This window comes from Triturus cristatus, chromosome 11 (genome assembly GCF_964204655.1).
Source record: "Triturus cristatus chromosome 11, aTriCri1.1, whole genome shotgun sequence".
Classification (NCBI taxonomy): Eukaryota; Metazoa; Chordata; class Amphibia; order Caudata; family Salamandridae; genus Triturus; species Triturus cristatus.
The window spans coordinates 380,854,091-380,868,965 of record NC_140594.1 but is presented as its reverse complement, the minus strand read 5'-3'; the positions used below and the strand labels follow the sequence as shown (position 1 = coordinate 380,868,965).

At 43.5% G+C, this 14,875-nt stretch overlaps 1 protein-coding gene across 1 annotated transcript in view; it reads right to left on the bottom strand.

The window, feature by feature from the left end:
• The window catches only part of LOC146784224 (myoferlin-like), a 3,625,175-nt gene that overhangs the window by 2,214,022 nt on the left and 1,396,278 nt on the right, over positions 1 to 14,875 (bottom strand). Inside the window, exon 10 of the mRNA XM_085634512.1 lies at positions 1,596 to 1,777. Within this exon, the coding sequence (XP_085490638.1) occupies positions 1,596 to 1,777 (182 nt within the window). The remainder of the gene's footprint in view (positions 1 to 1,595; positions 1,778 to 14,875) is intronic.

The following is a 14,875-nucleotide window of genomic DNA, read 5'->3' as shown; positions in this document are numbered from 1 at the left end:
TCATGAGACGCTGGAAGACACCCGGGGGACCCCGAATGGTAGGGTGGAAAAAGGAACTGGAAACCTGGGCAGGATGTGAGAGCGGGGTACTACTCCGGAATGCACACAGGGGATAGGCAAAATTGAACGAGCTAGAGCATGGGAAGCACTAGTAGAGGGTATGAGAAATCCAGAGCCAGAATCAGGCGAATCCGTGCCATCGACACAATCCCGATTGGTGGGCCCGATACGTCAAGACCCTGAGGGAGATATAGAGAGGGCACACCTCGTTGAATAAAAATAAAATAATATGAGAGGGCTGCTGTAGGGATACTAGGACACAGGTACAGTGAGAGGGGTGGGGGTAATGGACCAACCAGAGATGTGTCATCCCATATAGCTGAATACTAACTGTGACCTGCAGTAGGGGAACGGGAGGGGTGAGTTATTGAGGGGAATCTTGATGAAAGAGATAAACAGTACGCTGATAGTATAAATATTAACATATGGAAAAACGTGTTATCAGCAAGAAATAAAACAAGAGAAACGAGTCTCATGAAATTGAATGTATACAATGAAAAGGAAATAAAGTCTGTTAAAAACAATGTAAACAAATCAAAGTGGCGTGGTACTAGCTCTGTCTCTTTAAGAAAGTGAAACCATGCCTATTAGAAAGCAACTTAATTACTGCTGCTTATGCCTTTATATCTGCACGTCTTGGATGGTGACAATGCACTGCTCCACAGCCTGACTGTCTCCACAATGGCCTCCCATACAGCATTCCACATGCTGCACTGCACCTCATCAACAGCCTGAAGAAATATGATCACTTCAACCCCACCCAAATGGAACTCCATCAGCTTGCCTTGCCAGCCTATGACATCTTCCAAACAGCTGCATCATCTACAAAGCCCGCAGAACCAGCACCCTGCCTGCCTGACAACCTCACTATTTCTAGTGGCTGTCTACATCTGCAGCCAGGACACCATGAGACTGGAGACCAAGGTGTGCAAAAAAGACAAAAACAAGGCAATATGCCTTCTCCTTCTATGCACCTAGGATCTGTAATAATGTCCCCTTATCCATCAGAGTAACCCCAAACCTACTCCAAATTAGGAACTAGCTGACGTTTCACCACTTGAAAGAACACTTCACACTTCATCATGATGCAGTAACAACCCACCTGGCCCTCCAGCCACATGATGACTGTGCCTATGTCTCTGACCCTGTACATCATTTCAGTGCCATTATGCTATAGTGCACTATGTATATATAGCAAACACTTTGCCACTGGATTCAAGCTAGTTTGGCTGATGAGGGGTGAAATCCTGAAACCGGTCCCAGGATGCTTTTTTCCAGGCAAGGGAGGCCCTGGCCTGGAAGATGGGTTTCCATGAGGAACAGGGTCAAGACTGATTTGCATATGGCTGGGTCCAAATTGGGGTGGCTTTGTGAGCAGAAGTAAAATAATGGATTAAACCCAGATCTGTGACTGGGGGTGAGTGTCTGAAATGTTTCAGTACTCCATCCATCATCTTATTGCGTTTGCACTATATATATATGACACATACATACATAGATGCTTTCATAGATGTACAAATTACCCTATGACTTACAAAGATGTTCTTGTTAAACAGTTCCAAAGTAACATACGGGGGATCTTCCAGGATGGACTGCAGGTTTCCATAAATGAGCACTTCTTGGAACAGGATTGTCTGGTCCCATCTAGGGTTCAGGCTCCCCTTCTTGGTCTCTGTGTACTGGCTCACGTGGAGGAAGGCAACTTGGGTGAAGGAATCTGGAAGAAGATTAATGGAATAGTATACACATGTGCCACTATAATAATAGGAAACAAAAGCTAACTGTATTTTCATGTACCCAAAAATAATGAAACGGTGAAGCTTATCTGTTCATACACACCTCAATGGTGAAATGAGGGAGAAAATGGCATCTATCCTTATAATTTCTATCGACACCCTGTACAATGTGATGAGTATGATAATAACATTCTAATACACTGGGATGATTTCAGATTGCAGGCAATTACAGAATTCATTGTTACAGCAATGATAACTAGATGGCCACTTCAATGTTGTATCATGCACTGTGATAATGGAGCAAGATACAAGTGATAATGGTGTTACTGAAGGGAAAGATATTATAATGGAAACCGCACCACAGTGATAAAGTAATTAGAAAGAGAAACGGATACCTTAGTTATTGTGAGGAGAGAAATAATCTCATAGCATGTAGACAAAAGATAATAAGGCATCACCGCTAATGACAATGAGGTATGAAAGCTAGTTATATCCACCAACGTACTTAAGACAAAGAAGGTGGGAAGGTAGTAAAAAATAACTCACCAAAATAAGGCTTTCCATATATCATGATTAAATAAAGTAGTCTCCTTTTTTGAAGAAGCAAAAGAGTTACAGAAAATATGAGTCAAAAAAGGATTCCTATGTAAGACAACCTTGACTATCATGAAAGATTTACTGGCTTCGCAGCATAGCCTGGAACTCACTAAATTTGTCAGTCAGTGAGACTACAAACATAAATATTGTGTTCCAATGAACCAAACACATTTCTGTGGTCATTATATGCTCAAACAGTGAGCCAGCTCTCTGAGAACTGTACTGAAGCCTGAACCAGGAAGGATTTCCTGATCAGAGGGTAAAATCTCTTGACATGCACCATGCAGACCATCAGGCTCTTCAGAACATAAAAGATTATATTTCTTTCAGAAGGCATGTGAAAATCTAATCCATTTGTGTATTTGGATTGTTCTGGTTAATAGCTGTTGGATCTGGCCTTCCCAACATGGTCACCCCTAAATGTTTTGGCTTCACCCCTCCTGTGTTCTGAATTTGTTTTTGTTGGATTCAGGTCTTTGCACACTTTATCACTGCTAACCAGTTCAAAAGTGCTTGTGCTCCCTCAGTTAAACATGGTCAAATTGGCTTACATCTGATTGTCATATTTAATTTACTTGTAAGTCCCTAGTAATGTGGTATACCATATACCTAAGGCTGGTAAATTAAATTGTACTAGTGGGCCTACAGTACTTATTGTGCCACACACTTAGGTAGCCCCTAAAACATGTCCCATGTCTGCCATTGCATCCAGTTGGCAGTATTAAACTGGCAAATCGATTTGGCAAAATAACTCCCTGGCCAGGCCCTAAACTCCCTTTTTTATTACATATGATTCACCTATAAAATAGACTCTAGATAGCCCATAGGGCAGGGTCCACTGTAATTAAAAAGTTGGGCATCAATATTAAGTGTTACATGTCCTGATAGTAAAAAACTCACACGTTTGCTTTTCACTACTGTGGAGCCTACCTCTCACAAGGGATAATATGAGTTATCTTATTACATTCAATAAGTGATATTCTAATTGGTAGCAGGTAGGAAAGTCATATTTGGTATCTGTGAATTGGAATTTAAAATCCTCTCCATTGGGAAAGTTAGATTTTAAGTCACAATCCTGAAAGTGCCACTTCTAGAAAGTTGCCTTTTTCTTGTTCTAACAATTTGGTGCCTGCAACCTGTTCCTGGGTCATATGACTAGGTGTAATTGTCAGCTGGCCTTTTTGTATTCATCCCAGACATTATCGCAATGGAGGTTCTATGTCTTGGCATGATGTGTCTGCCTGGTTTAATTGGGAGGGGGAAGTGGAACTGTTATCTACCACAGTTGCACTACTAAGGTACTGGCCCAGCTCACACACAAAGGGCTTCATATTGTGCACACAAACAGACTGGGACCAGGGCAGGGAGGCAGTAAATTCCAGAAACCTCTTTAAGAGGGCAAATTCAGAAGTTTCTTCCACTTCAAAGTGGGCACCAGGTATAAAAAGGGGAGTATCAGACCCACTATTTAGTGCACTCCTGGACCGGTGGCTACTACAGAAGGATGTCCTGCTGCTTGAGGCCTGCCCTGCTTGCTGAGAAGAAACAACTAGACCTGTATCCTTCGCCCCAGGCGGAAGTGACTCCAAGGGTCAGCTAACTGACTTCCTGGTCTGAGCTACAGGGACAGAACAAGCTCTAGGGGCCTCTGCTGAAGTGAGTTCCTGATCCCCAAGAGGTGCCTCTCAGGTCCTGGACCCTTGGTGTAGGATCAGCTGAGCTCCTTCTTGAAGAAAAGGAGAAATCCTGAAGCTCTGGGCTCTTGACGGCAGCCCGCACATACCCCCAACGCAGAACTTCAGTTAATCTGAGTCTTTACGCTACAGCGACCTCCAGCAACAACAGGCAACATGAGATCTTTACTTTGCGCTACATCATCAAGAGCCCCTGTCGATCACCAATGCAAATCTCCAGCAACAACCGTCTGTGATGTCCGACAGAATCTTAGCTCAAGGCCAACAAGCGTCCGTGACGCCTGTCCTGCTCTTCGAGCTACAGCCACGACAACCCAGGATGCTCTCCCTGCTCCTCGCAACCTCTTCTACTGCAAACTGGACTCTTTGCAATGAACTTTAGAAGGTAAATTTGTCAGTTGGGCTAACCTGGTCCCTGTACATGGCCCATGCTCCGGCACAGTCAGCCTGGACTTGTGACTTTCACCCACACGACTACATAACCACGAGTTGTGCTTTTAGGCGCTATGCTCAGAGACGTTTTAAGGGTAACTAGACATAATATCGAAAAAAAAATATCGAGTAGCAAGAATATCGAGTTTTGAATATCGAATGGACAGAATATCGACTTGCAAAAATATAGTGGTGAAGAATATCGAAAAACAGGTAAGAAATATCGATTGCAATAATATAGAAGTAAGTAATATCGACAGTCATAATATAGTTAAAAATATCGAATTTTTTATAGTGTTTTAAGTGTTAGTATATGTGTTAAAAGTATGTATTAATATTGGAATGTATGTTAGAATATTTTTAAATTATTGAATTTTATGTTTTTTTATTTTTTTGTAATTTAATTCCGTAGCGGGTTGTGGGTTTATAGGGGAGTAGGGTGGGAAGTAATTTAATTATAGTACATTAAATAATAATTTATAGGAATTATTAATTATTTTTAATTTAATTTTGCGTTTTACTTCTGTAGCGGGTTGTGGGTTTATAGGGGAATAGGGTGGGAAGTAATTTAATTATAGATTATTAAATAATAATTTATAGGAATTATTAATTAATTTTAATTTAATTTTGCGTTTTACTTCTGTAACGGGTTGTGGGTTTATAGGGGAATAGGGTGGGAAGTAATTTAATTGTTATTAGTTAATTATTAATTGGTATTGCAAATTAATTGGTTGTTGATTAATTATTAATTGGTAAATAATTAGTATTAATTGGTAATTAATTTGTATTAATTGTTTAATTGATAATTATGTTAATTGTATTCATTTAATATTTGTAGCGGGCAGTGTGTTTATAGGGGAATATGGTGGCAAGTAAGATAATTGTAAATAAATAATTATTTAATTTATTTGTGTATATTGTTAATTAATATATCTTTAATTTAATTTTGCATTTTACTTCTGTAGCGGGTTGTGGGTTTATAGGGGAATAGGGTGGGAAGTAATTTAATTGTTATTAGTTAATTATTAATTGGTATTGCAAATTAATTGGTTGTTGATTAATTATTAATTGGTAAATAATTAGTATTAATTGGTAAATTAATATTAATAGGTAAATTGATAATTATGTTAATTGTATTCAATTAATATTTGTAGCGGGTATTGTGTTTATACGGGAATATGGTGGGAAGTAATATAATTGGAAAAAAATAATTATTTATATAATTTGTGCATATCCTTAATTAATATATTATATATTAATTGGTATTATTTGCATTTATTAATGTTTGTTATTGAAAAACAATTGTTTGTTAGTTAATTATTAATTGTTAATTAATTAAACAAAAATGTATTGGTATTTATAAATAATCAATTCTTTTGTGATTGGTAATTGTAATACTTGTTTTTGTATTAATAATTAATTAATTTAAAAATAAAAATACATTTATTATTTTCTCTACTATTGCACTTACTTGAGTGGGAATAGTAATTTTTACCCCTACGCTATCCAATGCTTTCCCTATTATTGCACTCTCTGGAGTGTGAATAGTAATTTTTACCCTCCCGCTATCCAACGCTTTCCCTACTGTTGCACTCACTGGAGTGGGAATAGTAATTTTTACCCTCCCGCTATCCAACGCTTTCCCTACTGTTGCACTCTGGAGTGGGAATAGTAATTTTTACCCCTACGCTATCCAACGCTTTCCCTACTGTTGCACTCACTGGAGTGGGAATAGTAAATGTTACCCTCCCGCTATCCAACGTTTTCCCTACTGTTGCACTCTCTGGAGTGGGAATAGTAATTTTTACCCCTACGCTATCCAACGCTTTCCCTACTGTTGCACTCACTGGAGTGGGAATAGTAAATGTTACCCTCCCACTATCCAACGCTTTCCCTACTGTTGCACTCTCTGGAGTGGGAATAGTAATTTTTACCCCTACGCTATCCAATGTTTTCCCTATTATTGCACTCTCTGGAGTGGGAATAGTAATTTTTACCCTCCCGCTATCCAACGCTTTCCCTACTGTTGCACTCTCTGGAGTGGGAATAGTCATTTTTACCCCTACGCTATCCAACGCTTTCCCTACTGTTGCACTCACTGGAGTGGGAATAGTAAATGTTACTCTCCCGCTATCCAACGCTTTCCCTACTGTTGCACTCTCTGGAGTGGGAATAGTAATTTTTACCCCTACGCTATCCAACGCTTTCCCTACTGTTGCACTCACTGGAGTGGGAATAGTAAATGTTACCCTCCCGCTATCCAATGCTTTCCCTACTGTTGCACTCTCTGGAGTGGGAATAGTAATTTTTACCCCTACGCTATCCAATGTTTTCCCTATTATTGCACTCTCTGGAGTGGGAATAGTCATTTTTACCCTCCCGCTATCCAACGCTTTCCCTACTGTTGCATTCTCTGGAGTGGGAATAGTAAATTTTACCCTCCCGCTATCCAACGCTTTCCCTACTATTGCACTTACTGGAGTGGTAATAGTAAATTTTACGCGCCCGCTATCCTACACAGAAAATATTGAATATTTTTAATTAATATCACGTTAAGATATATGTATTAATTTTTTTTTTTTTACTTACTTTAATTATTCATTAAGTTTACTGTTATTTAAGTATTTATAAGTATGTGTCAGTTAATTATATGTATTATTTCATTTATTTAACATTACTTTTAAAACATTTAAAAAATTCGATATTTTGACTAACTATATTATTTACAACGATATTTTGGATTCGATATTTTTGTAATTTCCTGTTTGGAGATAGGACTTCGATATTTTGGCATTCTATATTTTGGCATCGATATTTTTGTAAGTCTATATTTTTGTAGTCGATATTATGTCAGTGATCCGTTTTAAGGCATGGGCAAAGTGGGCTCTGGCCCAGGGCCCCAGCCTTTCAAGGGGCCTCTTGATAGAGCCAGCTATGTTCTACTGAGAGCTTGCCCTGATGACCTTGGATAAATAGTGTTTTTCTATCATTTATTTTTAATGTGTGAGTCTATTACAGATATTTTGCAGACAAAATGTGTTTGTTTCATGAATCAGCCGTATAAAAAGTTTCCTTTAGATCAGATGTGAGGACCTCATATATGAGAATTGGGAGGGTGCCACAGAGATTTTTTAATTTTTTATTTTATATCCTCATTCACCACCAACCTCACTTCAATTCACACTCAAGATGTCTATACCCACATTCAGCAAGCTGAGAGGTGTAGGCAATTGGAAGTGGAGACCTGCCTACAGGTACGAGGACTTGCTTGGGTGCTAATGAAGAAACAGCTGAGATAACTCTTCCGACAAGCTCCAAGAGATAGATGACACTCGTCGTAAACCTACCAGAGAAAAAACTGGGAGTAACCAACTTAGCTCGAAGTCAGCATAAACATAGGACTCAGAAAAAAATCAAAAAATAGAAAAACTCAATCGGTCAACTCTGAGCCCCATCTGAGTTGCAGCAGGTTCTAAAATGCTTTCTTCTTCTTCTTACTGCCTGGTCTAGCTTAGAGAACGCCAAAACTGAAGTCTGCCAGTCTAGAAAGGAGGGGGGAGTGGGTTCTGTCCATCTTTTGCAGTTTTTCCTCCTAGCTAAGAGGATAGCATAGAAAAGCAGCGATCTGGCAGAACCCGTAACTTTATCTACCAAATCAAAGATAATCAAAGGTAAGTTGATGTTAATAGGACACCCCAAGGTACTTGCCAAAATGTTTCCGACACTATCCCAAAAGGAAGCAAGGGCAGGGCATTCTTTAAACATGTGGATGTCGGAAGCTGAAACCAGCCCACATTTCTTGCAACTCACCGGTAGGCCTTTAGTGATTTTAGAAAGTTTTTGTGGGGAGAAATAGGCCCTATGAATGGTAAACAGGTGGTTTCTTTTTAACCATGCTGGTTTTACTAGCTCATATAAGATCTTGCAAGAGTTCTGCCATAAATAATCACAGTCTTGTGCAGGTAAGGAGCCTCCCCACAGTTCCTCTGCGAGTTTGAATTCGCCATCCACAGCTTCGGATATAGCTTGTTACCAAAAACAGACTTCCTTCCTCCCAGGGGACTTGGTCACAAGCTGATGTTCTAGGAAGCTGCTACACCCTGTTGAATTTTTGCAATTTGTTTGTGAATGTGATTGGCCCAGCTTTTCAACTGAAGATATTTAAATCTAGAGAGGCCTGCTCCGACTTTGTCTTGAAGTTGTACCCATGAAACAAGAATACCATCCAGGACCAGGTCCCACCAGACCACTAGCCCAGCTTCTCTCTAGGGTATTGCCAGCCTATCCCTCAAGCACTCTGGAGCACCTGGGGAGTTCCAGAGGGGAGCTAGGCTGGAGACGTAACCAAGCACAGCCGAACCCCTCAATTTTGCCCATGTTTTAGTTAAGCCCTGGAGAACCTTCAACTTAACCTTTTTTTAAAACTTTGGATCTTCGATTTAAACAGCAATCCCTCTTCCAGTAAATGAGTGCCTCTAAGTATAGCTAGGAACATCCCCCCCGCACCAGTATTAACAGGCATTTTCAAGAGCATACGCAAGTGTGAAAGTTGGAAGGCCCAAGCATAGAGCTGGAGATCTGGTAAAGCAAGGCCTCCCTTCTCTCTCCTCCGCCTCAGCTTTTTCCATGCAATCCTAGGTGATTTATATGCCCAGACAAATGAGTTAATGTCTCTCTGCAGCTTGTCAATGGTGGATTTTTGAAAGTAAAGGGGAATACAGTTAAAGAGGAAGGTGAATTTAGGGAGTATTGACATTTTGACCAAGTTAACCCTACCTATAATGGATTGAGGGAGTAGGGCCCAAGATTTCATTAGCCGCTGGCACTCCCTAGCCACCATAGCTAGGTTAGTCTCGGTGATCCTAGTGATTTCTTGAAGGACATTAATTCCCAAGTATCTCATTTTAGAACTGATCTGGTGCTGATGCGGAGATCCTCCAAGATTCCAAGCCATCATTTCTGTCTTCGAAGAGTACATTTCATAGCCTGAAACCAAACTAAACTCCTGGGCTAGGCTGACGACTGCTGGAAAAGCTGTATACAAATTAGCCAAAAGAACTGAAATATCGTCAGCATACAGGGCTACCTTCCTTTCCCACTCCCCATACTTAAAAGGCTGGATGTTAGGGCCGTCCCTGAGCCGTTGAGCAAATGGCTCAATATACAGGTCAAAGAGGAGAGGGGAGAGTGGGCAGCCCTGTCTGGTCCCCCTTGAGATCTTAAAGAGATCAGTGATGTTACCATTGACAAGAAGTCTGGCAGTTGGATTCTGATAGATCAGCTGAACTGTACAACAGAATTTTTCCCCTAGGTTAAATTTCCTCAAGACCTCTGACAGGTAGATCCAATTCACCCTGCTAAAGGCCTTGGTGGCATCTAAGGTCATAGCTGTTAATAGGAGAGAATATGCGGAAGCCAAATCAATCGCACCAATAAAGTCATACGTAAGGTCTGATAACTGCCAACCCCTGACGAAGCCCTTCTGATCCAGATGAAGAATGTCGCCCCCCCACACATCTCAATCTTGCTGCAAATATTGAGGTGAATATTTTATAGTCGGCTTTCAAGAGTGATATGGGCCTATATGAAAAAAAGCTTGATGGAGCTTTCCCTGGTTTCAAGATCAGAATTATAGTAGCATCGTTCCATGAAGCTGGGACCTTCTGCCCTCCTGTAATATCTGATTAAAAAGCAACGTCAGGGTGGGGACGATCTTTTCACTCATTAATCTGTAGATCTCGTCAGGACCCGCAGCCTTCCCGTTCTTACAGCGTGAAATTGCTTCCCTGACCTCAGCGTGAGAAAAAGCCTGATCTAAGTGTTGTTGCTGATCAGACTTCAGGGAGGGAAGAGGGATGCTGCCCAGCCAACTCTGGACACTGAGATTGTCCACCCTTTTATCTTCGTAATAGATGTCTTGGGAGAAGATCTGAAATGCATCACAAATTTCCTCATCTGAAGAAAGAGTAGCATTTTCATTAATAATTTCCTTGATGCGATTCCTCGCCCGGTCTGATTTGGTCATCCACGCGAGGAGCTTACCTGCCCCTTCCCCATACTCGAAGTGGGCGATTTTACTTGCCTCCCATCTTCGAGTAAGCCTAGTGGCAAGATATTCTCCAACTGACCCTTCAAACCTAACGAACAAGTTTCTTACCTTCGGTAACGCTTTTTCTGGTGGATACAGTATCTGCCTGTGGATTCCTCACCTTGTGAATATCCCCTGCGCCAGCAACATTCTGAAACTTTTGTAGCAGTCCACACCGATGAGGTCGAAGACGACGTCACAGAGACACGGCTCCGCTCGCGACTCCGCTGATGTCACCGGATCCATAAGAAGACCTCGTCGGCGTGATTACGTCAGTTCCGCCCTTTTTTCCGTGCCTTCGAGGCACACGGACGGACTGACAGCAATATATACACAGTATACACAGTACATAATATACAAATCAACACACACAGTGTGGAGAATAAATAGGAAGGCAAAAGAAATAACACACTGCCTTTAACAGTAACAAATAAAATTTTGAAACACCATCATTAGAATTGTAGGTATACAAGGGTGGACAACGGGGAGACGGGTGGGTCAGTGAGGAATCCACAGGCAGATACGGTATCCACCAGAAAAAGCGTTACCGAAGGTAAGTAACTTGTTCTTCTGATGGATACATTTGCCAGTGGATTCCTCACCTTGTGAAAAGATTCCCACAGCAGTCCCACTCCCGGAGGAGGGTGTCCACCCTTCTATACCAGAAAATCCTGAAGGACGGAACGAGCAAAGTGTCCGTCCCTCCTCACCTCGGAGTCCAAGCAGTAATGCTTTGCGAAAGTGTGGAGAGAGGTCCCAGTTGCCGCTCTACAAATGTCCTCCACAGGAACACCTCTAGACAAGGCAGACGTAGAAGACTTTGCCCTAGTAGAATGAGCCCTTAAACCCTCTGGAGGTTCCTTACCGGCCAAAGAGTAACATATCTTGATGCACAAGACAATCCATCTGGAAAGGGTCCGCTTGTGCACCGCTCTGCCTTTCCTGCAGCCAACAAAGCCCACGAAGAGCTGGTCATCCACTCGAAAGTCTTTAGTCCTTTCAAGGTAAAAGCTCACCGCCCTCTTAGGATCCAAGCGGTGAAGCTGCTCCTCCTCCTTGGAAGGGTGAGGGGGAGGATAGAAGGTAGGAAGGGTAATGGATTGCCCCAGATGGAAAGGAGTTACCACCTTTGGCAGAAAAGCAGCCCTGGTCCTGAGTACCATTCTTTCAGCATGAATGGTCAAGAACGGGGGTTTTGAACTCAGAGCTTGAAGCTCACTTACCCTCCTTGCCGAGGTAATAGCAATGAGAAAGACCGTTTTGAAAGACAACAGTCTCAAGGGACACTTGTGTAAGGGCTCGAAGGGAGAACCCATCAGGTGAGTTAAGACAAGATTTAAGTCCCATTGAGGCACAATAAAAGGAGTAGGAGGAAACTTGTTTGTAAGGCCCTTCAGAAATCGTAAAACAATAGGCGATTTGAACAATGACGGATGATCCAGCAAGCAAAGGAAAGCCGACAAGGCCGAAAGATAACCCTTTACAGTGGCTACAGCAAAACCTTGCTGAGCAAGAGAAAGGGCAAACTAAAGAATGTCAGATAAACAAGCCCTCAAAGGGTCAATAGATTTCTCTCCACACCAAAGAACAATATTTAGACCACCTATAGGAATAGATAGATTTGGTGGAATGACGTCTGGCAGACAAAATTACATCTACCACATCTGGCGGAAGAGAAAAAGAATTCAGGTTGCCCCATAAAATCTCCAGGCATGAAGGTGTAAGCTCTGGAGGTGGGGGTGAAGAACCTGCCCCTGTGACTGCGAGAAGAGGTCTGCCCTGAGAGGGAGACGGAGCGGAGGGCACGAGGAGAGGTGGTGAAGATCTGTATACCACACCCTTCTTGGCCAATCCGGGGCGATCAATATGACTTGGGCCCGGTCTTGGCGAATCTTCCTCAGAACTCGAGGAATCAAGGGTATGGGGGAAACGCGTAAAGGAGTTGAGTGGCCCAACTCAACTGAAATGCATCCCCCAATGCCCCCTGCAACGGATACTGGAGACTGCAGAATCACGGGCAGTGAGCGTTCTCGTGAGTGGCAAACAGGTCCACCCGAGGAGTTCCCCACGTCCGGAAGATGTGACGAACCACCTCCGGATGGAGCCTCCACTCGTGGTCGGCAGAGAACTGCCGAGTGAGATTGTCTGCACGCACGTTCAGAACTCCGGCCAGATGATTTGCCATCAGACAAATCCGATGATCCTGAACCCAGGACCAGAGACGCAGAGCCTCTCTGCAGAGACAATGCGACCCCACTCCTCCCTGCTTGTTGACATACCACATCGCGGTTGTGTTGTCCGTCAGGACCTGAACCGACGGACCGCGAATTGAAGGAGGAAGGCCTTGAGCGCCAAACGTATCGCCCGCAATTCCAGAAGGTTGATGTGAAGCAACCTTTCCTCCGGAGACCAAAGACCTTTGATCTCCAGATCCCCCTGATGTGCACCCCACCCTAGAGTGGATGCATCTGTTATCACTGTGGCCACCGATAGAGGTAGATGAAAGGGCTTTCCTTGAGACAGATTTCCCTCCACACTCCACCAAGACAGATCCGCTGCAGCTTCTCTGGAGATCCTCACAGACTCCCTGAGATCTCCCTTGTGCTGATATCCCTGCCTGAGGAGGCACCACTGGAGTGACCTTATGTGCCAGCGTGCATGGTTGACCAACAGAATGCAGGAGGCGAACAGGCCGAGCAGACGAAGGACCTTCAGGACTGGAACGGCCGCTCCATTGTAGAACAAGGGAATCATTTCCTGTATGTCGAGAACCCTTTGAGGAGGTGGGAATGCCCGACACACAGTAGTGTCCAGTACCGCCCCTATGAACAGGTTGCGCTGAGAGGGCACCAGGTGAGATTTGGGTACGTTTATCGAAAAACCCAATTTGAACAATAGCTGAGTTGTATCCTGCAGATGATGAAGCACCCTCTCTGGAGACTCTGCTTTGATCAGCCAGTCGTCCAAATAGGGGAAAACTGAAATCCCCGACCTTCTGAGATGGGCTGCCACCACTGCCATCACCTTGGTGAAGACTCGAGGTGCAGTAGTAAGACCAAACGGGAGGACCGCAAACTGATAATGTTGCGACCCTACCGTAAACCGGAGACACTTCTTGTGCGACTTCAGGATGGGGATGCGGAAATACGCATCCTGCAAGTCGATCGACACCATCCAGTCCTCCTGATGCAGCGCTTGAAGAACCTGCGCAAGGGTGAGCATCTTGAACTTCTCTTGCTTCAGAAAACGATTCAAGATCCTGAGGTCCAGGATTGGACGCAATCTGCCGTCTTTTTTCGGAATCAGGAAATACCGGGAGTAGCATCCCTGACCCCTTTCCCGCTCTGGAACCACCTCTATCGCACCTTTTTTTAGTAATGTCAGGACTTCCTCCTGCAGGAGAAGGAGGTGGTCCTCCGAGCAAACACCTTGGCAAGGAGGGTAAATTGGAGGGAATTCCCGAAAGGGAAGGGCATACCCATTTTCTACAAGATCTAGAACCCAAAGGTCTGTAGTAACCGATTCCCAATCTTGTTGAAAATGGGTGAGCCGGCCCCTCACCGGACCAGCTTGATCCAGAATGGTGGATCTAGGGCTGCTCTGCAGTGGTGGGAGGGGCTGAGGAAGAGGAAGAGGAGGAGGAGGAGAGCTGTCGACCTCGAGTACGACCTCTGACTCTGCCTCTGTAGCTCTTATACAGAGTGTTCTGCTGCTGTTGCTGCTGCTGCTGGGGCTGTCTGTATGTACGAAAGGATGACCTTCCATAGCCCCTGTACCTCCTGAATGAACCCCTAGGCTGAGTTTGCAGGCCCAAAGATTTGGCCGTGGCCTTACTCTCTTTAAATCTTTCGAGCGCAACATCCGCTTTCTTGCCAAAAAGACCAGAGCCATCAAAAGGCAAGTCCAGGAGCGTTGCCTGCACATCAGGTGAGAACTCGGATGACTTGAGCCACGCACTCCTCCTTGTGGCAACAGAATAGCCCATAATCCTTGCGACAGAATCAGCTGTATCCAAGCCACTTTGGATTACCTGACGTGCAGTCGCCTAGGTGTCCGACATTATCTCATTAGAGTTCAATCTATCTTCCTCTGACAGTTTTGGGGCCAGTTGTTTTGCTGAATCCATAAGAGCATGGATATATTGGCCCAAAAGACAGGTGGCATTTGTCGATTTTAAAGCCATACTGGCAGAAGAGACGACTTTCTTAGCCGACTGGTCTAACTTCTTTGCATTCTTGTCACTCTGGACTTGGGGAAAAGCACCTCTA